Source organism: Mustela nivalis, assembly GCF_964662115.1.
Source record: "Mustela nivalis genome assembly, chromosome: 8".
In the NCBI taxonomy this organism is placed as follows: domain Eukaryota; kingdom Metazoa; phylum Chordata; class Mammalia; order Carnivora; family Mustelidae; genus Mustela; species Mustela nivalis.
This window is the reverse complement of record NC_139027.1, coordinates 21,702,882-21,728,931: the sequence shown is the minus strand read 5'-3', so window position 1 is coordinate 21,728,931 and position 26,050 is coordinate 21,702,882. Positions and strand designations below refer to the sequence as shown.

The window sequence follows — 26,050 nt, the reverse complement described above, 5'->3', positions numbered from 1 at the left end:
AGCAGTCAAATACAAAAGACCATATAGAGTTTGATTCCATTTTTATGGAATTCGACATACTCTATAACAGAATAAACAGTAGTCACAGAAAATGCTCAGTGACTATCTGGGGCTGAAGGTCGAGAGAAGGGATCTGCTGCAAAGACACAGGAGAAACTTCGTAGGGTGATGAAAAAGTCCCATGTCCTAGCAGTGGTTCTCGTTCTGTGGCTGTTGGTGGTTGCCAACATTTATTAAAGTATTCACTTAAAATGGGTGAGTTTTACTATAAGTTATAGTAAAGTTATAGTAAGTTATACCTGAAAAAAGATAGGGGAAAAATGCCCCATGGACTTTTAGGAAAGTTGAACTTGTGCAAATAGGGAGCATGTAATATGCAAAAGGAAGGGCATGAAACCTTAAATCTGAGCATTATTTCCTGGTGTTTTCCTTATGTTGGACATTACTCGGCTCTTCAGGCTAGCGTTAAGACAGCAATACAGTAATGACCAGATACTGCTGTAAAAGTATTTACCTTTACCTTGCCTAGGATTCTCAGAATTTGGCCATTCAAACATGGGAAAAGTGCTTAGCTGGATTGCGGGAACTTGGCTTCTGGTCCTATTCTCCGCTATTGTATTACATTATGCACGGCTTGGGTTCAGGTACTCAGCCACATCCTACCTCCATCACACAGGGAGTTTTCTGAGATTCTCAATCTGAGACCCACACACCTCCCTCTACCTCCCACTCCACAAGTGTCCTTGCACCAAATTTGGGCATCTGGGAACTTGCAGAGGAAAAACTGTGTACCTTTACATTCACTATCACTATTCACTATTTGACTGAAATTTAGATTTCCTTCAATTATGAACACAAGCAATAATCTACAGCAGTATTAGCAGTACCCTGGCTTCGTTATCGAAAGAAATCGCAGCCATTTCTGTATCACGTTGTAGGTGCGGCTCGTATCTTAAAATATTCTTTATGCGCATCACTCTTTCAAAGCTACAAGAATCGTTAGATTTGCCATTGGATACTGTTATTCAAGGTATCATCCAAGAAGCCCATATCTCATATCATATGTTTTTAATCATAGGATTAAATCATTTTTAGTGACTGGATAAAAGTATTTTAATAGAATTGGCTTCCTCCATCGTGCTATATATTTTACTTTATGTATTTTAAAATACTGTTCGAGGGGCGCCTGGGTGGCTCAGTGGGTTAAGCCTCTGCCTTCAGCTCAGGTCATGATCCCAGGGTCCTGGGATCAAGCCCCAATCGGGCTCTCTGCTCAGCAGGAAGTCTGCTTCTCCCTCCCCCCCACCTGCCTCTCTGCCTACTTGTGATCTCTGTCTGTCAAACACATAAAATCTTAAAAAAAAAAAAATACTGTTCGAAGAATGGATCCACAGGGTTTCCCAAAGGCGGCTTTGGCACAAGAACATCAGAAGTCCCTGGGCTAGATAATCCCTAACCATTCATTCTAGTGCTAAGAAATCTATTCAGAACTGACACAGAGACTTGATGACTCACACTGTAAGTGCGGTAATTAAAAGGCACTTTGAAATAAAAGTGATAAACAAATGCCAGACCTTGTCTTCTATAGGCCCCTGGGTGAAGTGATGTTTTTAATAATTTCACTCCATATTTTCTTAACTGAATTATGGGGAAAGAATGGGGTGGTGACAGCCATTATTTCAGTCCACATCTCTTCTTTTCTAAGGAAAAGTTCTCAAGATTCATGGGTCCTGAATTACTCGGATTCTGATTTGAACAAACCAATTGCAAAAAAAGAAAAAACATGTTTGAGACAAATAGGGGAAGGGGAACACAGATTGGTTATTAGACGATATTAATAATATCATAATTTGTTACTGTAATATTCTAACAGCATTGTTTTGCAGACATCTTTTTAAAAAAATCTATTAGAGATACACATTGAGTATTTATAGGTGAAATACTGCACATTTGCTTCAAAATATTCCAGAAGATTTAAAAAAAATTATTTTAAAAAGGAAGAAGGGACTGATGAAACAAGGCAGACAAAGTTGCAATATGGGTGATGGGTTATTATATTTTCCTCTCTACCTCTGTGTTTGTTTAATATTTTTATAATAAAAAGTGGTTTTTTTCCCTTTTTGTTTAAAATTTTTAAAAATATATTTAAATTCAATTTAATTAATATATACTGTATTATTAGTTTCGAGGTAAAATTTACTGATTCACCAGGTGCATATCACACCCAGTACTCAGCACATCACGAGCCCTCAATGCCCATCCCCCAGTTGCCCCTCCCCCTATGCCCCTCCCCTCCAGCAATCCTCAGTTTGTTTCCTAGAGTTAAGAGTCTTTTATGGTTCGCCTCCCTCTCTGTTTTTTTTTTAATCTTATTTTATTTTTCCTTCCCTTCCCCTATGTTCATTTGTTTTGTTTCTTAAATTCCGGATAGGAATGAAATCATATGGTATTTGTTTTTCTCTGACTGACTTCGTTTGCTTAGCATAATAACCCCTAGTTCCATCCATGTTGTTGCAAATGGTAAGATTTTGTTCTTTTTGATGGCTGACTTTTACTCCATTGCATAGATATACCACATCTTTTTTTTTTTTAAGTATTTATTTATTTGACAGAGAGTGAGAGAGTGAGAAACAGAGAGAGAGGCCACAAGCAGGAGATGCAGAGAGAGAGGGAGAAGTAGGCTCCCCACTGAGCAGAGAGCCCAATGCAGGGCTCAATCCCAGGGCCCTGGAACCATGACCTGAGCTGAAGGCAGACACTTAACCTACTGAGCCACCCAGGTGGTGGCTATACTGCATCTTCTTTATGCATTCATCTGTTGGTGGACATCTGGGCTACTGTGGACATTGCTGCTATAAACCCTGGGGTGCATGTGCCCCTTTGAATCACTATGCTTGTATCCTTTGGATAAATGCCCAGTAGTGCAACTTCTGGGTCATAGGGTAGTTCTATTTTTAACTTTTTGAGGAGCCTCTGTACTGTTAAAAAGTATTCTTTAAAAAGAGATTCATAGGCCATCAGGATAAATCCAGGCCACAGAAACATCTGGATTATATTCCATTTTAGAAAAGAAAAAGAACCACGTAAAGAAGCTTGCCAAAGCTCTTGCCACTCCTTCCTGTCTTAGAACCTGGGCAATCTCATGGCAACAGCACCCTGTTTGCCTCCAACAGGTTCTGCATTCACGGGACTTTGTATAATGAGCTATTATAACAGGCCACATTCACTATGTCTAAACAGGTGAAATCTAGTTTTATATCATCAATGGTGGTTCACACTTTGGTTAATCTATTAGTTTGGTCTTTTTATAGCCAGAGAGTGAAGCCCTACTCTAGCTGATGTGGTCTGTGCTGCTAGCCAGGGGTTTACAGCTGGACATCCTGTCATCATGACTAAGGAGCGCCAGCGGCACAACTCACCACCTTCAGGGCAATACGGCCTTTAATGAGATGGCCATTCATGTGCCCGAGAAATGAGACAGTAGTGCCAGGGTGAACACTTCCGTCCCTAGAGCTTACGGGTTCTCTGGGAAGTTCCAAAGGCTTTCAAAATTCATCACACACTTGGGGATACTGCCAAGTATCTGAAATAGTAGAGCAATGCAGTTTAGTACATGGGCTCTGGAATCAGGTCCTGGATTTTAGATCCTAGCTTTGTCACCATTCTGTGCCATACTTGTCTGATTTGTAAAATATGGTAATACTAGTAATTATCCTTAGAAGAATGTGTTGAGGACTGCACCACATAATACCATACATGCAAAATACAGAGAGCCATGTCCAAAGACAGTAATTACGCTCTCAACACCTGTTAGCAACTGTTACTATTACTATTATCTTCAACAACAGCAGAAGTGTCAGCCCCAAAATAATGGCCCTGTTTCACCCATGTCAGTAATACTTGAAAATTAATTATAAGAAAAGGTTATATGGAACTGGATCAATACTATAAAAGTTACTTTTTGGAAACAGCTTCCTCTCTTTATTGAGTTACATGCCTGCCTGGGTTACAATGTGTTCATTTCGAAGCAGCTGCATACATTTTTAAGTCAAAATCACCCCACTTTAAAGATTTTATTTATTTGACAGAGATCACAAGTAGGCAGAGAGGCAGGCAGAGAGAGAGAGGAAGGGAAGCAGGCTCCCTGCTGAGCAGAGAGCCCAATGCAGGGCTCGAGGCCAGGACCCTGAGATCATGACCTGAGCCGAAGGCAGAGATTTTAACCCACTGAGCCACCCAGGCGCCCCCAAACCGCCCCATTTTAATGCCCTTTCTTTGATCAGAGAAGCTCACTTTAGCAATTACTTCGGTCCAATAATTACAACGGAAAGGAATCACACAATACACATGAGAGGGTACAGGGCAAGAAACCACCACACAACATCATGCATCTGACTGACAACCTCCTTCTTTACAAGAAGGCCTTTAAGGTCATTAAAAAGGTGTCACCTAAATCTAAGGTATTTGAATGAAAAGAATATTCCCAAGAACATTATGAAGATCAATGAAATAAATTCTCAAAGCAGTGTCAGACACTGCAGAGAAAGTCTTTCTAGAAGCAGACTCTGAAGATGAAATAGGAGTTTCGATATGAATCACAACAGTGACAGTGGTCGCTCAAGTTCTAGAGCTATTCAGGCTGTAAACCATGAACGGAGTGCCTGTGTATGGAACCTAAAGACGAAAACCTCTTCACCTCGCAGAGCTAACCGCTTTCAAGGAAATCCAAGATAAAAATTAACTGAAATGCTCGAAGGACCAAGAGTTCTCATAATCAGAGCAAAAAGGTATTTTAGGAAGTAGATTTCCTTTCATCTTTTTCCATATTCTTTTATCTCTTTGAACAATAAAGAGAACTGATTAGTTTCACTTTTTATTCACAATCAATTTTGGTTCCTGCTGCTTTGATAGCGATTATTCCTACTAGAAATGATAAAATTGAGCCACAAATCTTTATAGATGTGTCGTCTGAGGTAACCATATGAATTCTAAATAATATTACACTTTTTATGGATCCGCTTTGAAATGAACTCTAATATATAACATTGTAGTTCCTGATTTTAATTATTTCAATGATTCTGATTTGTTCTTCAAATCTACTTATTTATATAAAAATGTGATTCATACCCCAAAACTCAGCAAGTTTTGAAAAACTGCACAATTTTGGTTTTCATTATCTAGCAAGTAACTATCTTGCTTTTTGCTCTTAAACACTCTACAAGACGTTGTTTTTTGTGGCAAAGAGCTGAGTCCACTCCCCTCCGCTCAGGAACTAGTCTTCCCTGACTGACCCAACACCTCCTCCCCTCGGTCTCCTGCAGCCCACTGCTTTGTTCCATTATGGTATTTGATAGCATTTGAAATTTATATATTTGATAGTTTACTTCTTTATTGTCTGTCTCTCTCATCAAACTCCATTAGGAAGGGTCTCTCTCTTTTTCCACATCTCTCTCTTATACATAAAACACATGAAGTTCTCTCTGCCCTACATCTCTTTGTGCCTGGCATATAGTAGGCAAGTTCATGAAGTATTTGTTTTAAAAAATGCATACCACTATAATTCATCATTATCTGATCTCCTTTCCCATCAACTAGGCCCAGGGCCGCAAATGATTTTTGTCTAGCATCAGAGTCAGTATTTTAGGCTTTACCATCTCTGTTGCCTATGCCTCCCCCATTCCCAACAACCTTCTCAAAACCCAGAAAGCACTCTCAGCTTGAGGGCCATATGGAAACAGGCTGAGGGCAGGATTTGGCCCACAGGGGGTCGTCTGCCAACTCTTATGCCAGACTCCAAGTGTCTTAAGGTCAAGCCTGACTTATTCACTCATATCTCCTGGGACCTTTCCTAGTACTGAGCACACAAAGGTTCTCAACAAACCCAGAACTCGGTTGAATTGGGCAAAAGTGATTGGGTTAGGAGTAGAGAGAACCAAAAATTCAATGGAACAGCCCAAACGGTCAGATTTAGAATGGCAGGCATTTTGCCGGGGAGATACAGCCTCTGGTCCTGGCTGGATGACTCAAAGGGTCACTTACCAATGATTTATGGGCGATGGGAAAAGACAGCTTGTCGTACAATCACACACTCTCTCACTTGCCTCGGGGGTCACAGATCTCAATACCCTCCACTTCGGAGCAGCAATCCTGCTACCACAGGCAGCTGCCTCCTCTCGTGCCTACTCACAGTGCAGCTGACTTGGACCCTGAAGAAGAGCTCATGTTTCTCCCAGCGGTTGCTTCTGTTCTGCGTTACTGTCTTTGCTGTCTGGTTCTCTTGTCACCCAGCATTCTGAAAAGGTGCTGGCTTCAAGATAACATCTACCTCCAGAGCTTGGTAAATATGGAGTCACCTCCATAGCCAACTATAAACAGTTCTTAGATGGTGGCCGGGAAACCTTCCTGGAAACAGTTTTTGGATGGGAGCACTCCCTGATCCTTGCATGGTTCCAAATCTTGCAGTATGTTGATCACGGGTGAAGGAAGGAAAGGAAGGAGGAATAAACGGATGAAAAAAACTCCATGGCCATGATCACAGTCACACCCCCGCTCCCGAAACCATCAGAATGTTGGAGGTTGCAGTGTCTCGTGAGAGATCCCAGAGTATGTGCAATGTTTTCCCCGCGGGCATTCTCGCTTCCGCAGACTCTAGCAAAGTGTGAGGTCAGAGCCATCTGCCTCAAGAGAGGAGTGCCTCTTTCCTCTAGCATCCAAAATGCTCAGAATGACTACCGGCATCTGCCCTAGTGACCGTTTTCTTTCCGGGCCTGGGAGAGGCGGACAAAGGAAGGAGAGTGGGGCTGTTATCCGGTGTCCTGCCAGGTGTCCGCTCCCCATGGAGCGGCAGAGGCAGCCCTGGAAGCCTGGTTCATCTCTAGGCATGTCCCTCCTTCTTCATGTTCTTTAGAACTCAGAACTTCATTGCAGTGAGCTATCATTATGGCTCTGCCAGCCCATATTTACTCCCCAACCTCATGGAAAGAAAAAAGGGAACAAGTCGTCCCTAGGGTGTTGTAACCAAGCAAGCAGATCTTTCCAAAGGAAAGTGTCAGATGCTTAACTGCATGATGGAGTAAGACACATTATCCAACCAAGCTTCACTCTGATGCAGCAAGTCCTGCGTTTTAGGTGGAATAAGCAATAGGGTGGGAACAATTTATGTGAAGACAGGCTGTGTGTTAATGATGGAGCAGGAAACAGCACTGAGTCCCCTGGTTCACGGACCAGGTCATATCTGCCCAAGAGCCATGAGTGTAGACAGTGATGCTAAGAGACCGTGGCAAGCAGCCTGGGGAGGAAGGGAATAACGGCCCGAGGAAACACTCTGGCAAAAGTGAATTAAACAAATCCCGAAGTCCTTGTAGTTGTTTCAAAGGGTGCCCATGGGTTCACATTTCTGGAGAATGTAACCAGAACTAAGTGAAAATATGACTTTGGGACTTTGTGTTAGACGTCTGGCTTGGAGATGCTAAGACAGGAAGGCGGAGACGGAGCTGTAAGAAATACTAGACGTGGGGCGCCTGGGTAGCTCAGTGGGTTAAAGCCTCTGCCTTCAGCTCAGGTCATGATCTCAGGGTCCTGGGATCGAGCCCCACATCGGGATCTCTGCTCAGCAGGGAGCCTGCTCCCTCCTCTCTCTCTGCCTGCCTCTCTGCCTAATTGTGATCTCTTTCTGTCAAATAAATAAATAATCTTAAAAAAAGAAAGAAAGAAAGAAAGAAAGAAAGAAAGAAAGAAAGAAAGAAAGAAAGAAAGAAAGAGAGAAAGAGAGAGATACTGGACGAGTGGTACCAGGGAAATATTCTTTGGGGAACAGACCTTCCAAAGAAACGAGAATTGCCTGCACACCAAATGGACTGACAAGGGAGGACAGGCGCTGCGAGGTGAGTACTCCTTTACCCCTGGGCATCATTCTTGCTCCCGCCCACCAGAAGAGTGACTCTTGGGTCGCACGTGACAAGCACCAGTGACAATGAGCAATGCCAAGAGTATCTTTTTTCCACTTCTATCCGATATGATCTGACATCAAGATTTTCGAAAACAGAATCATGGCTAGAAAACCAAAGTAAATTTCATTTAAAGGACTGCGATTTGCCCTTTGGTTGAGCATTCCTCTAATTTAACATTTGCAACTGTCCTTCCGTGTGTCCCTCCTTCTGTGACCTTCTCTCAGAGCCACTCTGGGAGGCTTGTGACTGTCGCCACCACTGTTCAAGGCAGGGCACTGGCCCCTCCTGCTGACCTGGGCGAGGGAGTCACGCCAACCAGATCACCCACACAAACTGTCCAGGGTCGTGCGAGACAAACCAAGGGTACAGTCCGGATTGGGGTGGGGTAGGGGGCCCAGGGTAGAGGCAGAATCCCTGGGATCAAGATAGTGCACGGAGTGAATATGGCAAGTAGGCCATGAGATCTCACACAGGAATTAAGGGTCAGAATGAAAAAACAACAACGGCAACACAGAAGGTGACAATCAAACATTAGGGCCACATAAGATGGCAGGCAGAGAGAAGACTGCCAGGAGGCCTTGACCGTGAGGCTCCCTCCACCATCTGGCCCTGTATTCTGGGTTAAGCTCCATATGTGAACGTCTCCACAGGACTTACCAACCAGATCCCCAGCATACACATGAGGAAACTCAAGCAGAGGGAAGCATGTCTTTGTCTTTGGACAATGTCATATTGGAGGAACACCCACACTAAAATCTCACCTCTGCAATTTTGTTTTTTGTCTGTGCACACAACTAATGCATAGCAATATGCTTGCATTCCTGAGGGTTCCCCACGGAAGACTCACTCTAGAGTAGAAGCTCAGCAGAAAGCTCTGCAGACAAGGTGCTTATCACTGGGAAACACTTTAAAAACACAGCTAATGCTCAGTGCTCCCTGTGCGGGTTACACCATGGCATTAGCGGCTTTCTTCCCTTACTATCTGTTGGTGTGAAACGGGGTAAGACAAATTAATTTTAGAACCATGTTTTAGCCTAAGCAAATCACAACCAAGGATGTCAGTCTGCCGGGGAAACAAAACCCCCCAAACCAACGCCTTTACACTGTCTGATGGTGTGGCTGAATAGGGCCAAAGCTCCTCTCCAGAGAATAGTTTATTAAAGGTCAAGGGTTAGTTCTATCCACTACGTGAAACCAACCCCAGGCCACTGCTTTTCTGTAAAGTGACTTGGGAAAGCTGGAACTTCTATGTCTTTGGTCTGAAGACTGGCATTGTTCACATCAAATGCTAAAGAATAAAGGTCTTGGTTGACTTAAAACTTGAACCTGGCACCATGGGTCAATGTTCTTACATAACAAAGAAATAAACAGAAGAGGCTCCAAATTATCCAGCAGGAGAAAGCTGGACCAGGGGCGCCTGGGTGGCACAGTTGGTTAAGTGGCCAACTCTTGGTTTCAAATGAAGCCGTTTTTTAACTCAGGTCCTGTGGTCGAGCCCCACGTTGGGCTCCATGCTCAGTGCAGAGTCTGCTTGGGGATCTCTCTCTGCCCAACCCCTGCTCGCTCTCTCTCTCTCTAAAATAAATAAATTAATTTTAAAAAGAGAGAGAGAAAGCTGGACCAAAGTTTATTGACTCACTGATTATGGTAACACAATAAGCATTTAAAGATGCCTATCCATGGAATAAAATTGAAAAGTAATGCTGGGAATACATTCGAACTTGTCTCACCTTTCAAATAACTATTATGTTATTATCAAAGTTGTAGGTTTTTTCCCTTAATAAGGATGATAGCCATGTGAACAAAGTAAGTATGTTTTGAGTAATCCTGAAAGTTTTGGAATCTCATGCTGGAAAGATGCTTTGAAACAGGAATCTGGAACCCGGGACACAGGGCAGCGTTTCTTCAACTCAGCACTACTGACATCTTGTACCTGACGATTCAGCTGCTGTTGGGGGTCTTCCTGCAACACCACTACCCTCTACCCACTAAATGCCATAAGTGACAATCCCCACTTCCGTCCTCCTCAGTCATGACCATCAAAAATGTCTTAAAAAAAAAAATGTCTTCAGACCCTGAAAAACAACTGCGGAGGGGCAAATTAGACCTGGTTGAGAACCATTGGTCTAGAGGTATTTTCTCTTCAAGAGAACCCCCTCAGGACACTGAAGGTTTTCACAGTCATTATTACATACGGTTTGGGACTTTGCAAACGTATGCTGACGCGCTCACAGCAGAAGTATACTCACTGTGTACAAGAAAACAGAAATCTTTCCACATCAGCAGCAGAGTGAGTTTTGTAAAGCCTTCTGCATCATATTCCACGACGCCTCTAGGTGATAAATACACATACACACACACATACAGAAAAAACCCTCATCAAAATTAGGCACAAGAGAGATGGAACCAAGGAATAAAGAATATATTCATAACATCACGGTGATTGAATCCGAGATGCATTTCAGGTTAAGGGAGTGTTACCATAGGAAGGACGTGGGGTTTGGAATGACAGCATCTACGTTTAGGTTATTGTTTTGCTATGTACTGTTATGGCTTCAGGCAAATCACTTAACCTCTGGGGCCTCAGTTTCCTCATCTGTAAAACACATACAACGTTTTCAAACTTCCTTACAGGATTGTGAAAAACAAATAAGATAAACCATAAAATGCTATGCAAATGCTGGTTACCAGTTATGAGTAAAAGATCAAAGGCAGCCATCAGGTCAGCGACGACACTACTTTCTGTGATGACTAAGTCTCACTTTCACTCAGGCACTAGGCAGTAATCAGCAATGGCAACATTACTAAGTTTAGGAGTCTGTATTATTTTCCTCCAAAGTACTTGGAATCCTTTCACTTGTGTCCCCTGTCCTCCCCACCAGGCTCAAGACAAAGAAGCCCCATTAGCTGGGTGGGTGTTGGTTCTCAGCATGTGAATGTGGCTGGGAGACACACAGGGTATGTGTCATGTGTCAAGGAGAACAGGCCTGGACTGCTGAAGGGCTTGGGCAGAAGTCTGACAGACTCGTCTCCCCGATTTTCCACAGAGCCTGAGCGCCTGGGAGACATCACCATAACATGACAATACTAACCACACACTGAAGACAGACATAATTGTCTCTGTCATCCACACCAGGAGGCGGGACATAATCATCTCTGTCAGCCACACCAGGAGGCATTTGCTGTCTCCCTCGCTAAGTCAGGCCAATGAGACCGTCAATCCTGATGGCCTCCCAGTTTAAGTAGGAAGGGGGAACTCACTGTCAAGGTAAAGGAACTAAGACGCTAAAAGCTGAGTGATTTGCTCAAAGACTGTTGATATATCATTCAGATCTTCTGACTTAGGTCAACAATTTTACTTACTGCTTTATATTTCTTTTCATGAATTTATAGTCAACTCAATACGTTATAATACTGCTATCTAAACTTTTCAAATCCTGCATGCTGTAAGTAAAAACAAACACAGAATCCTTTTTGTTATGCATAGTTACAGTAATATAATAGCAATTGTGTATGATTTAGTAGTTGTATATGGGTACTACCATATTGTTTTGCATAATAAAACATATACAAAATGTATATTGAAAAAGAACGAGTTTTTTCATTTTCGTTTTTGTTTTTTAAGATTTCATTTATTTATTTGAGAAAGAGAGAGCATGAGCTGGGGGGAAGGGCAGAGGGACAGGGAGAAGCAGGCTCTTTGCTAAGCAGAGAGCCCAAGGACGCAGAGATCGATCCCAGGACCCTGAGATCATGACCTGAACGGAAGGCAGACACTTAACCAACAGAGCTACCCAGGTGTCCAAGAATGAGATTTTTAAAAAGCTGTAAATGCAGTTTTCCTATCTTTCTTGTGTGCCAATGGAGTGAGGGGGGACACACACCTTTCAGGTGTGTGTACCCTACTTGGGAGGATACTAGGCTAGATCCTCCATTTTTACTTATACATACTAAAGATAATCTTCTTTGAAAATCAGAAGACCAATGGTGTCATTTATGAGCCACTGTTTGTATCCTAAGTACTTTCTCAAAATGTTCATAAATAAAGCTGAAAAAAATCCTAAGTATTAAAGACTCATGTGAGAGACAATCACACTGTTTAGATATTGACAGTTCTATTTTGGAGGCACAAAAAATTCAATTTCTTAAAATTATTTCTGAGGAGTCAGAAATTTGGCCCATAATTATTCCACAGTTTATAAAATTATATCCCAGGGAATGGCCAACCTTATTCTTTATTTCACCTGCTCCTCCTTAGTCCCACTTTTTTGGTCCTAATTTATTCATTTCTTATTTAAAATTTTAATTTTGTGTTACTATCTATATCTCTCTATATTTATACACTTCCTACAGAATAAGGTGGGATATAAGCAGACCATTAACACCCTTAGTGCTCAGTCCCCCTAAATGGGTTGAAGGCCCCGCCTTTGGAAGAAGACTGAGGGGAAAGCACATCCCCTCAGCCACTGGGCTAAGTAAGCCCCAGCAGAAGCTCAAGGAGGCCTCTGACGTCATCTAAGGAAACAGAGCTGCGGAGTAGCAGGGCCTCTGGCAACCTGCAGGAAAGGCCCAGGACCCAAGGGGGAGGGGCAGCGGGTGGGGCTTGGGCAGCAGCAGCAGGACACGCCCCTTAAACCTGAAGTCACTTGCCTCCCCTGCCCTCTCTGTGCCTTCTTCCAACTTCTAATCTCAAGTGGGAGTCGCTGCTTTTGGGTCTAACGCTGGATGCCCTCCTTAGATCTGGGGGGCAAGTTGCGAGCCAGAGTCCTGTCGGGACACCTGAGTCCTGATAACCCAGGCTCCCACCCCGGCGCTGGCTCTGGCTGTCAGGCGGATGACTTCTGTCAGGTCATTGGACTTCTCAAAGTCTCAGGGCTTCCCAGGAGCCAATTGTGCCAATACTGCCCACCTGGCCTGCTCACTCATGACCCCTGGGAGCAGATGGTGGTGAAAGCGCTGTGCGAACTGTAGGGTTCTAGAACAAGCAGGTGGTGCTGCCCTTGTCATTGCTGGGTTTGGGGTGAGTATGATGCTGCTCCAACGAAGATACTTGTTTCTATGATTTAGCAAAGAATCCTAGAAACTATCTTCCTGGGAGCTTCAGTTTCAGCAATGTACCAGCAAGAATCAAAATGGCCTTAATAAAATCTTAAAAAAATAAAAAATAAAAAGGGCGCCTGGGTGGCTCAGTGGGTTAAAGCCTCTGCCTTCGGCTCGGGTCATGATCCCAGGGTCCTGGGATCGAGCCCCATATCAGGCTCTCTGCTTGGCAGGGAGCCTGCTTCCTCCCCCCTCTCTCTCTGCCTGCCTCTCTGCCTACTTGTGATCTCTGTCTGTCAAATAAATAAATAAAATCTTAAAAAAAAAAATGGCCTTAAGAAGCTAGCATGGGGAAGCACGAGCTGTTATTTTCTTAACCAAGCCCCACATGAGGGTCGTGAGGACATGAGGGTTTGCCAGCATGTGGTTTAAACAAGGAGGAACTTACGTGCCGAAGTGACTGAGGAAAGCAGCTATGTACTCCCTTCTTTTGTGGTACCCTTGAATCACATACTGCACCTAGAACAGGAACCCAAAGATGAGGAGTAGGGAATTGTCACGTGCTTCCTTACAAAACATTCCCAAGACTCAGAGAAGCAGAAAAACAGTAAAATAAATACACCACACTCCCATCACCTATACTCCCCTCTATTCAACAAGAACTATGAACGTTTGGTCTAGCTGCTTCCGGCAGCCATCTACCTGCCCATCAAGCTATCAATCAATCTCGCTGAGATACTTCAAGGGAAATGAGAGACACCATGACAGTTTGCCCCAGATCTGTGAGCGTGTATCTCCAAAAGATAAGACCTTTTCCTACAGAGCCATGATGTCATTACCATACCCAACAAATCTAGCCGTCATTCTCCGACTTCATCTAGTGTCCTGCGCATTGTCATGATTTTCCACTTGTCCTCAAAATATTCTTTTAAAAGGCAGGGTACAATTGAGGGTATAATCAAGGACCAGGCATTTAGTCTAGAAAGTCTTTCATGTAGGATAAGAGTACCTCTTGGGGTGTGCACATGCATCTACATGTTATATGATACAGACTTTTCAGAGATTTGGGCTAGCTGTCTAGCCCAAAGGATGTTTTGCCTTCTATATTCTGTGGGTGTTTCCCTCCTTTTCCCTCTACTCTGGAGGTCCCTGTATTTCCCATAAATTGGACGTTAGACTAAAGTTGTGATTAGATTCACGCTAAACATTTTTGGCAAGAAAACCTCATAGGTGATAGCGGCCTTGATCACTGGTTAGGGTGACAGCAGGCCAACCCCACCGTAAAGAGAGGTCTTCCCTTTGCCACCGGGAGTGGGCTGGAGGCACACTTCTCAAAGCCTGTGAAGATCTAGTCCCCTCTCAGTCTTTCACCTCATGGTTTTAGTATCTGCTGGAGAGCCTTGTCTGAATCAATTATTTCATTAGGAGCCGGAAAACGGTGACTTTTTGAATTCTCTCACTCCTTGTGTGTTTATCAGCTGGAACTATCTGTAGAGAAGAGCTTCCGCTCATCAAATGGGGGTTCTTTTACTCTGAACTTCAACTCCTATTGAAAAGGCAGGACAATGTTGAATTCTTTCTTTTTAAATTCCTAATATCCAGGAAAAGAGTGTTACAATAGGGGATTTTAGTTTGCCTTTTTATATTTCCTTGTTATCACCAAATGACAGTTTTTATAAAAAAAAAAATTGTGAACCTATTAAGCTGGACATCTGGAAATTAGTCATTTACCCATCAGCTACCAACACAAAAATACATTCCTTATAATGTCCCCATAATGGCTCAAAGAAACAGGGGAGAAAGAGGCCCCCCAAACTGTTTATATTGGCGGTAGCCACAATGAGTTTCCATGGCTAACAAAAGCTCAAGATAAAGTACTTGAAATAACCTTGACACAATTGGTAGTGATAGCCACTTTGTACCCTTTAAAAGTAAAACAATTCTATTTATATAATAGGGGTTTATGTCAATTTATAAAAACAGTGCTTACTTTGCAGGCTTAATGCAGGATCAGAAATGTTATTTTGGGAAAAGAAAAACAGATGATAAGTTTGCTTAAGAGGCTTTGTTTAAAAAGGGGATGAAAACAGTTCTGTGTACTTGATTTTAAAAACAGAAAACCATTTTAACAGAAACCCACAACAAAACTGGCTATAAAGATAGATTCCAATGTAATTATGGAAATTCATTTGAAGAGATTGTTTCTAAAAGCAGCCCATACTGTCCTCTTTTGTAGCAAGCATAAGAACATCAATTTTAAAAGACAAGTAAAATTAATGAAAGGGAACCAGATAAGAAAAACAGACTGATTCTTATATTTCTGGGAAAACGGTAACAGAATTTTTTTGGAGGAAAATATATGACTAGAAATTAATCTCAACTGGAGGGCTTTTTTAAAAAGGCTTTTCTTCTCAGTTCTGGAAGACCAAAATGTACATGTTTCTCTATAATACTGGGACACAGATTTGAAGTCAGTACAAAGTCCCACAATGTAAATAAGAATTCTATCCTCCAAACAGTTCTGAAGGAGGGCAGAGGCTGGAAGAATTTGGTCCAATGAGAGGCAACCACTCCATGAGAGTTAGATGCCCTGGAATCCGTGCCAAGCCCACAGACGGCAGACTTGCCAGATTTTCGTTTCTCTGACATTTAAAAAATAATACTGAAGGCTTTGAAATATTATTGCACTTCAAAAATATTTCCTATATTGAGATGAGCTATCTTTTGAAAGAAAGAGACAAACAAAAGATTTCTTCTCCAAGCCCGTGTGCACAAGTCAGTAGGAGCAGAGAAAACAGTGCTTTGGGAATCAAGCGAAGGAAGTGAGTCAATGTGGGAGATGGGAAAAAAGTCAGTATTGCTTGTGGACAGATATCTCCAGTTTTTAGCTAATTACAGTGACTGGCCATTAACAAGTACATATTCACGCTTTTTAGAAATATCTGACAATAGCCATTAATGTCAACTCAGTTATTCGCTAATGTACTGACTCATTCATGCGGCTAGGAGAAAGCTTTCGATAACCTGATGGGCTTGCCTACCAGCCCAGCTGACCTGGAAATCCTGCCCCTACCGTACGAGCGGGACTCTGGCAAGCTGCTCCTAGACAGGACATTGAGAATCAAGCGCTGACTAGTAAAAAGTGAGGTACAGAAAAGCAGAAAAGAGGTGAAGGAAGCTCTAGTGAATTACCTTGATACTCACTAGCGGCAAACACACACACACACTCACACTCCCCCACACCCTCCCACCCACGCATGCACCAGACAACTGGGAAATGGAGCAGTTCAAAGGTGCAAGACCTAGCAAAAACTCGGGACATAAAAGAAATTAGAGGAGGAGGAGATAGAAGTTTAAAAGATGAAGACAAGACTGGAACAGGAGGTCAGAATCCTTAAGAAAGGAAGAAGGAGCGCCAAGAACTAGGGAGAGAAACAGACGAACTGTAAGTCCAAGTAGGAAAAGCCAGTGTCAGGTGGGGGCCCAAGCTGGGATGGGGTGCAGAGGACGCGCCTGCAGGACAAGGCCCACAGTGCTGGGGCGGGGCCACGTGGAGGGAGGAGCCTCACGAGGGGAGGGCCAGGAGACTTGTTTTTACCTTGTTGGTGAGTAGGTGGCATACTTGAGGCACATAATCAATGAGACATCCTCCTCCTGGAAAAGCTGGGATATGAAGAGCTGAGGAGCCTCCAAGTGCACTGAAAGGACAAGAGTACAAGGGACACTTCTCTTAGGGCTCCAGCAATGCAGGAAGTGACACCCCCAAACAGACTCGCCTTCTCTTATCAATGTCTGCCCACCAGCCACTTGAGTTAATGAGGATGGGAACATGGGTTTCACTTTCTGATGACATTTCTTTATCTTATTTGTTTTGTTAGATCAGCATGTTCAGATGACCCATGACTACCAACTAATGACTGATAACTAATGGTTCTATCATGCACAAAATAGCACATTTTGATTGGCGTGGATAAATGTCTTGCCAGTATTAATGGGTTGGACCTCTGATGGAGACGCAGGTGTTCATACTCTCCATCATGTGCTGGGCAAAGAGAAGTCATTCCTTAACCCCCTATGCTAAACTGAACTGAATTCCTTCAGCACCACCACAGCACACTGGAGGGACTAGCTCTGCCCCTTACCAGCTCTGCTGCCTGGGGAAAGCCTCTGGGGCTTTAGCCTCCCCGGGTTTAGTGTGGGGCCGGTGGTCTAGGACAGGGGCTGCAGACTCTAGACTCGACCAGGCCCAGACAGCTGATATAACTGAGCACCCAGAACTCGAGAGATTCCACACCCAAAACTCCAGGTGATCTCTGCTATGTTGGAAACACAAGCCTGGTCTTTGCAGACCCTTATTTTTCATGTGAAGCCAAAAATCCAGATGACTTAAGGTCTCAAATTTTAAATTGTGGCAACGAACTAAACATCTTTGGAAACACTGTACTGCTCGGTCCTGTGTCTGTGGGTCGATATGGGAAAAGTCTGCAACTCGTCCAAGTCGACACTCACATTCAATTCATCTACACAAGAAGGTGCAGTCAAAAATCAGGGATCCAAGCAGTAATAAGACACAACACTGATCCAGAAATAGTTCCTAGGACTTTTGTGGAGATTCCCTTTCAGTTTAAATAACCAGCATACAATTACTAAAGAAACTGTTCAGAACTTCACAGTATATATTTCATAGCCCATCCTTAATCTTGATTTCATCTTCTTTCCTACTCTCACTTTCCTTGGGTCCTAATTTGTTTTTCTCACTTGAATTTTATTTTAATGCATACGTTTCTTACTCCAAAAGCTCCTTCTACCACCTCTGTAATATGATGGGGTATAAAGAGACCCCTAAGATCCGTTAATACCGTGGTTATTCATTAACTCAGTCCCCAGTTACAAGGCTGTAAATGGAAGCAAAGTGCCTCCCCATAAGTCTCGACAATCATTCCTAAATAGTTTAGAGCAGACGGACTTAGCCTAGGGTTTGCAATACAGGGAAAAACACACCTAAGTTTTGAAAAGGGTCCCAGACCCAGCCTGTCGCCCTACTGACCACACTGAAATTAATTTTTCCGGTAGTAATGGATATTATGTTCATTTGTTTATGGAATGAAAAAGTCCCAACATATGAATAAAATCACAGGCGATGTGAGGAAGTCAACATGGGGTGGAAATATTTGGTGTTGACTTTTTCTATTCAGATGAGACCTAAAAAGCACAACAACTCTGACAACTGAGAAAATTATGAGACAGCATTTGACTAAGTTTGACATTAATGAATCATCTACAGTCTGCAACTGCACAGAATCAGCAAGAACATCACTTCCGTCTGCTACTCTCAGAGTAGACATTGGAGGAGATTTAGACTAAACTCCGAAGGAAGCTAGGAAAATTCCTATCACTTCTCATGACCTGGAAGAAGGCTTTTTGTCCCCTCTTTTGTATGTAAAAGTACAGAGAGGGCACACTTCTAACTGGCAAGTTCTCACAGTTCCATTAGGATGGAAACTGCTTAAGAGTAAAATTCTATAGTACAAGAGAAATAAATCCTATATTTGTATCTTGTCTTTCCTGGGGGGAAATATCTGTGTAACATAGAAATACCAAGATCCAGGCTTCTCATAGTATATGTAGAGGAACAACCTTCCGCATCCTAAAATTCCAAAAAATAAAATAATTTGGACAGTTTCCTGGAATTGATTAGAATGGGCTCTGACCTGTATATGATATTACAGTATAAGTTCTTAATTGTTCACTAAATTGAATCCAAAAAGATGAAAACAGTCCATGGGTAATCCTCTAAACTTGAGACTCCCTCTGCTTCTGACACACAGCCATTAAACAAAAATTACCTATAATGGTGGAGAGAAGCATGGGTGTGGAGAAGTCCAAAGACCGGCTGCTCAGCCTCCAGGCCCACCTCTCTGCACTCTATTCTGTGATTTGCCCAAACTAACCCTTGTTGTCAGGTGCTTTCTTGTTACCTAGTTTAATCCTCCCCACAATTCAGGGAGGTGAGAATTAGCACTGTAATTTTACAGGTGAAGAAAGTGGGGCTCAGAGGGCAGAAGAAACTTTCTTGGGTTCCCACAGCTAGGAGATGGTAAAGCCCAGATCTGAACTGGCCGGTTGCCAGAGTCCCCATGCCCCCAGTGAGTGGGGTTGGAACTGCAGGGATGCCCCAGGGCTTCCAGAAGCATGGAGACCACCACTGAAGCAGGCACCGGGATGCTCATCTCTCTCTACAATTGGCCCCACAGCCGCAGAGCAAGCATTCCTGTCCATTTTGTTCATGCCTCTGTCTCTTCCAGCCCAGCCATCAAACAACCACATCCGCTGGATCTCCGATGTGAGGGGTGGACCCCTCTGCCCCATCTAATTGTGTGCGACAGCTGCCTACACAGCTCTGAGCCTCAGTGTGTGAAGAAGCACTTGAGAGACTACAAAGGACTGCTCTAAATGAGGGTTTATTTTTAAAAGGACACTTACTGCACCCTTTCTCGAACTCCCTAAGTTCCTTAGCTTGTGGGGGTTCTGAACCTCACTGCCCCGTCCTATCCTGATAAGCGCTGCTGACTTCTGTAGAAATATCTGCCTCGCGGGTTAATATTTAACAGGCTGCCCTGGTCTGAATGCTGCCCCGATCGTGCTGAACAAACAAAGTCAAGTGCCATGAAATAAAAAAGCTGTTATGATTTTAAAGGGTGCAGGACAGAGGGCTGGCCTGGTGATCTCTAATTATTTAATATTCACGAATCAAAAACTATTGGGTGGGGCACATACAATGAAAAGCTCAGCCTGTGCAGAGATTGCCAGGCTCCCTGATCGCTTCCCGGGAATGCAGGGCGGGCTGGAGAGAAGGCAGGGCTGGACAGACTGGCTCCTTGGCGGGTGGGGAGGGGCAGGGAAGGGCGGGGAGGGCCAGGGAGAGCAGAGGGTGGAAGGGACCACTGCTGTGGATTCTTCTGATCTCCAGACCCATGAAGGGAGGAAGCAGGGTCAAAAGTGAGGAAAAGTCAACCAGAGTGGTGAGGTCTCAGACTGAGACTGATAAGACGAAGGGGTAGAGAATGTTTTGATGAGAAAGCACCTTCTCTTTATGGACTGAAATGACAAGTGAAATTCAGCCATTATTTCTCAGACCGGAAACTGAATCCGTAGATATAAACTAGGAGGACACAAGGCCAGAGTCTGAGAAACCTTCCAACAATGGAGTTAAACAGACCAAAAGGTAGCCAGAAAAACACTTCCAGTCCGATTCACTGGATCTAAAACTCAAATGTAAGAATTGTCTGTGTTCACTGTATTGATGCGGTTGTTTTCCATGCAAATACAGCTAATAGAGCCCTTTGGGAGCCGGGCTCTGTCTGCAAATATTCAGAGCACTTCTACTATTGAAGACTTGACTTGGCCATGGTGCAACAGCATGAGGGAAATATTTTTGAGAAATTGACATGGAAAAACGCAGGGAGTCAGCCTGTCTGAAGGCCTCACTTGGGACAACGGGGTTTGATTTTAACCCACTGTGGAATGGCAACTCCCTCCTCTCTGTGTGGGATTTGACCTCACTGGCCAAATAAAATGAGCAAAACATGACTTGGCACTGGAGAAAACCAGAAGGGCCAGTGATTTTCAATTATAATTCTTGCTTCCTCCAAGTTCGGTTGTTTGGGTCTACTCAATTTTCTCATCAGTGCCGTGGGATACTACCACTCTCAAAAAGGCCCATCTCTCTCAAGGGACAAAGCAACAATTAGAATTACAGTAATATGAAGCGAGCACCGAGCAAGCACTCTACGAGAGACTTTATTCTAAAATGTCTCCTGCTTGTGCAAGCTACCGTCAAGGGTTATGTCAAGGCTCTGTCAGAGACACTGGGATCAGTGTTACCATCCTGCTTTGCCTCAGGATCGGGTTCCGGGTTCTGGGTTCTGGGTTCCGAGGGAGAGGAAGATGACCCGGTTGCCTCTGCCACTGGACGATTCAGGGGAGTGTTGGAGGGTGAGGCACTGACAGGGGGAACTCCCAGGATGGTTGATGGACTCCAGTTGCCACGAGTCCCCAGGTTAAGACATATCCATAGGAAAAGTGAACTCTCAGTTCAGCTCAACAAACACTACCTGTATGCCCAACTCTGTGTATGGACTTCAGCTTCCTGTTCTGGATCCATTAGCACCCCTGCTAATTCCCTCCAAGGTAGAAGAATGCCAGGGCCCTCAGGAATCTGGGGCACTCTATAATGTCAGAGTATGCGTCCTGGTGGCCTGCCAGGAGAGCCATTATAGCAAAACACAAGTCACTGTTATTTACTGAGGATCTGCTTTTGCCAGGCCCTCTACTAGGCATTTCATTATCTCTAAACTCATAACAACTTGGCCAAGTAGACCTAAGTAGTCCAACTTACAGAAGGGGACACCGAGGAAGAGCTGAGCATCTTTCCAAGGTCACCCAGCAAGTAAGCTGCAGAGATGGGCTTGAACCCCAGTCTTCTTGGTTCCAAGGTCTACATCCTTTTTTGTCAGAAAGACAGTGTGAAAAATTTAAAATTCTATCCCTGCTATGTCCTGAAGCAGAGGTATTTGTGGCTGATATTATCCTCAGAAAAGCTTAGATCCATAAAACTCATCTCATTCGTCCTTGTCTTAAGATATCATATGTTATAACAAGTTAACTTATACGATAAAGAAAAAAAGTCCTATCTAGCCTCTCAAAACCCAGAAGTGCACAGATAGTACATTAAGGAGAGACTCTGATTTGTTTGTTTCCCCCAACTACATTTTCTTTGTGCTAGTAAAGCATTTTCTAGAGCTGTTGTCAGCCCTTGTCTCATTTCATAGATTCAACCTTGAGCCATCTCAAGAGTCTCTTGATACCTTAGTTAAACAAAACCAGGGTCCAATTCAAAATCGAAAAATCTCAATGAGTATAACAGGAGAAAGAAAATAAGAGCTTACAGTGACAAGTTAAGCTTACAAGCAGAAGAAAATCTGGGGAGTCAAACTGGATGAGGGGTTCACTAGGAACCAATGGAGCCTGGCCATACTGCATCTGTGTTTAACCCAGTGTTTCCAATAAATATGCTTCATGGTATACTGGCAGGCCTTTACTACAGTACTGGATCCCACTTTGTGTTTCCCATTTTTAGAGGGACACATGAAAATGGAAATGTCCTGACACCATGATATATATGATTATACACTGAGGAAATGTTCCTCTGGAGCAAAGTCTAAAAAGAAGCTGAAAGTGTTGAAATTACTTAGCAAGTTATGGAATTATTAAATAGAGTGACTTAAAAATGTGAAGACAGAGGCACCTGGGTAGCTCAGTGGGTTAAGCCTCTGCCTTTGGCTCAGATCATGACCCCAGGGTCCTGGAATCAAGCCCCGTGTCAGTCTCCCTGCTCAATGGACAGCCTGCTTCTCCTTCTCCCTCTGCCTGCTGCTCTCTGTCTACTCGTACTCTCTCTCTCTCTCAAATAAATAAATAAAATCTTTAAAAAAAAACGTTAAGACATACTCTAAGGACCTTTTGAATCAGCTATTCCTTGCTTATGCACAGTATACATGAAGAGTTTAAAATATGATGGATTTCATTGGTACAGTGAGTGATGGGGCAGGAATAACAGTTCCATTTAAGAAGCACTAGGTATGAGGCACTATGCTAAGCCCCTCCTGTATGATACAATCTCTGCTTCATACTAACCTGCAACAGAGGTGTTATCCCATTTTACAGATGGGAAGGATGGAGCTCAGAGAAGCTACAGAACCTCTCCAAGGTCACGCAGGTAAATGGCAGAGAGGCATCTAAATCCAGGAGACTCTGACCTAAATCTACCCACCAGCTCCCCCCTTTGTGATTTCTGACACAAAAAGCTATCGGCAGACCTGATGTCTGGTTCCACGTGCATCAGGTTCACGGACCCCTTGTGGCTTGTGTAGTTCAGGCTGAGCCACAGAGGCTGTTTCCAGAGACCTTTATTAAACTGATTTAGGTACCTGAACTGAAATAATTCCTTTTTCATTCTAGGTAAATGAACCCCAGGAAACCCAGACGAACTCTGCGGGCCAGAGACCTGATAGGCAACTCCCAGCAGACAGGAGGTGGCACGCAAGCAAGAAAGCCTGATGTTTGAAAAAAACACAAGTGATGGGAATATTGTAACTGCAAACAGAATATGTCTCACGACATGAACGCTAACCGAGTTTTTGCTCAGAAATGTGTTTTTTAAGTCTGTTAACATCTTAAAAAAAGCCTTCAAGGGACGGTAATCTTAACAGATGTCCACCATCAGGATTCTGTTAGCATGTGGAAAAGCATTTAAAGTAAATCCCCCAAAACAACAATGGACTTAGCAGATGTTCTAGTAAGGTTTGGGATGAACTGCTTACGACGAAGCTTGGCTGCACTAGATGTGAGCAGGCGAAGCGAGAGAGAAGCTGTTCCCCTCTGGTTGCCTTTTGATCCCTGGCCTATGATCTGCAGTTGATTCCACCACAATTTCTTTACGAAATGGAACTATTTTCAAATATCAGGCATTGGGACTGAGTACATTTACTACCGGTTTGTTAGAAATGTACAACTCCGAGGCCCCGGTGAATGGATGTATCCCTCTGCTATTATCCAGGTACAGTTACTTTCATAACATATTTACTGGGGAAAGAAAATCAATACATACATATATCAAATCGTCACATTTATGCTTTGACTATCTTACAAATTTGTCAGTTATACGTCAATAAAGCCAATAAAAAAAATCAATGCATATCGTAGTTACCCTCAGCTACATGCACAAACGTTTTTATACCTCCTTCCTCACTGCACACTGGTTTTAATGGTCAAAGGAAATGCAGAGAATGAGGGAGAAAAAATACCTTTGCCTGTCTAGGGCAGAGAAGGGTATCTACCTGATTCCTGGTTACTGTTACTTTCTAGAGCCTCAGGCACACAAATAGCATTAGGCAACTTCATGCACACATTACTGGCCTCTGAGCTCCAGGAGCTAATCTGTAGAAAGTGGCAGTTGGGCTGGTGCACACAAAAACAAGTAAAGATATCAGAAGATGAGATTAGCCAGGGTGCTGGCACAGAACACTTGATGTTTCCAAAGTGCTTTTCCCCCCTTTACAACGGCCTTACAAAGTAGGCAGCAAGTCTTACTTTGTACATTGTAGATATGAGAAGACGGAGGCTTGAGATGGATGACTTGCCCAAGGTGTCACTGGAAACAGTGAAACTGGGTTTACCATCTTTTCTCTGCACTAGTAGTTTTCATGACTGTGTGAGAATAACCTGGGGAGCCTGTTAAAAACTCAAGAAACCCAGGCACCACCCCAGAGAAGCCTGCTCATTTGGTCTGAGATGGGACCTTCGAATCTGCCTTTTAAGAGGTTCCTTAGTGATACAAAATCAATGCACAGAAATCCGTTGCATTTATTTACACCAACAACAAGACAGAAGAAAGAGAAATTAAGGAGTCAATCCCATTTACAATTGCACCCCAAACCACAAGATCCCTAGGAATAATCCTAACCAAAGAGGCAAAGAATCTATACTCAGAAAGCTATAAAGTACTCATTAAAGAAATTAAGGAAGACATAAAGAAATGGAAAAATATTCCATGTTCATGGATTGGAAGAACAAATATTGTGAAAATGCCTATGCTACCTAAAGCAATCTACACATTTAATGCAATCCCTATCAAAATCCCACCCATTTTTTTCAAAGAAATGGAACAAATAATCCTAAAATTTATATGGAACCAGAAAAGACCTCGAATAGCCAGAGGAATGTTTAAAAAAAAAAAAAAAAAGCCAGAGTTGGTGATATCACAAGTCCAGACTTCAAGCTCTGTTACAAAGCTGTCATCATCAAGACAGTATGGTACTGGCACAAAAACAGACACATAGATCAATGGAACAAAATAGAGAGCCCAGAAATAGACCCTCAACTCTATGGTCAACTAATCTTCGACAAAGCAGGAAAGAATGTCCAGTGGAAAAAAGACAGCCTCTTCAACAAACGGTGTTGGGAAAATTGGACAGCCACATGCAGAAAAATGAAACTGGACCATTTCCTTACACCACACATGAAAATAGACTCCAAGTGGATGAAGGACCTCAGTGTGAGAAAGGAATCCATCCAAATCCTTGAGGAGAATATGGGCAACAACCTCTGTGACCTCAGCCGCAGCAACATCTTCCTAGGAACATCGCCAAAGGCAAGGGAAGCAAGGGCAAAAATGAACTATTGGGACTTCATCAAGATCAAAAGCCTTTGCACAGCAATGGAAACAGTTAACAAAACCAAAAGACAACTGACAGAATGGGAGAAGATATTTGCAAATGACATATCAGATAAAGGACTAGTATCCAAAATCTATAAAGAGCTTATCAAACTCAACACCCAAAGAACAAATAATCCAATCAAGAAATAGGCAGAGGACATGAACAGACATTTCTGCAAAGAAGACATCCAGATGGCCAACAGACACATGAAAAAGTGCTCCACATCACTCGGCATCAGGGAAATACAAATCAAAACCACAATGAGGTACCACCTCACACCAGTCAGAATGGCTAAAATTAACAAGTCAGAAAACAACAGATGTTGGAGAGGATGCAGAGAAAGGGGATCCCTCCTACACTGTTGGTAGGAATGCAAGCTGGTGCAACCACTCTGGAAAACAGCACTGAGGTTCCTCAAAAAGTTGAAAATAGAGCTACCCTATGACCCAGCAATTGCACTACTGGGTATTTATTCTAAAGATACAAATGTAGTGATCCAAACGGGCACATGCACCTGAGTGTTTCTAGCAGCAATGTCTACAATAGCCAAATGATGGAAAGAACCTAGATGTCCATCAATAGATGAATGGATAAAGAAGATGTGGTATATATATACAATGGAATACTATGCAGCCATCAAAAGAAATGAAATCTTGCCATTTGGGACGACGTGGATGGAACTAGAGGGTATTATGCTTAGCGAAATAAGTCAATCGGAGAAAGACAACTATCATATGATCTCCCTGATATGAGGAAGTGGAGATGCAACGTTGGGAGTGTGGG

The 26,050-nt window shown here is 43.2% G+C and overlaps 1 protein-coding gene across 4 annotated transcripts in view; it reads right to left on the bottom strand.

The window, feature by feature from the left end:
* The window catches only part of BABAM2 (BRISC and BRCA1 A complex member 2), a 404,982-nt gene that overhangs the window by 69,195 nt on the left and 309,737 nt on the right, over positions 1-26,050 (bottom strand). For 2 of the 4 annotated variants that reach the window (XM_082745160.1, XM_082745161.1), the window contains 3 exons: positions 16,588-16,687; positions 13,438-13,508; positions 10,199-10,281 (listed from right to left, as the gene is read on the bottom strand). In XM_082745160.1, coding sequence (XP_082601286.1) covers positions 10,199-10,281; positions 13,438-13,508; positions 16,588-16,687 — 254 coding nt within the window. The remainder of the gene's footprint in view (positions 1-10,198; positions 10,282-13,437; positions 13,509-16,587; positions 16,688-26,050) is intronic. The other 2 variants (XM_082745162.1, XM_082745163.1) reach the window with 1 other exon arrangement.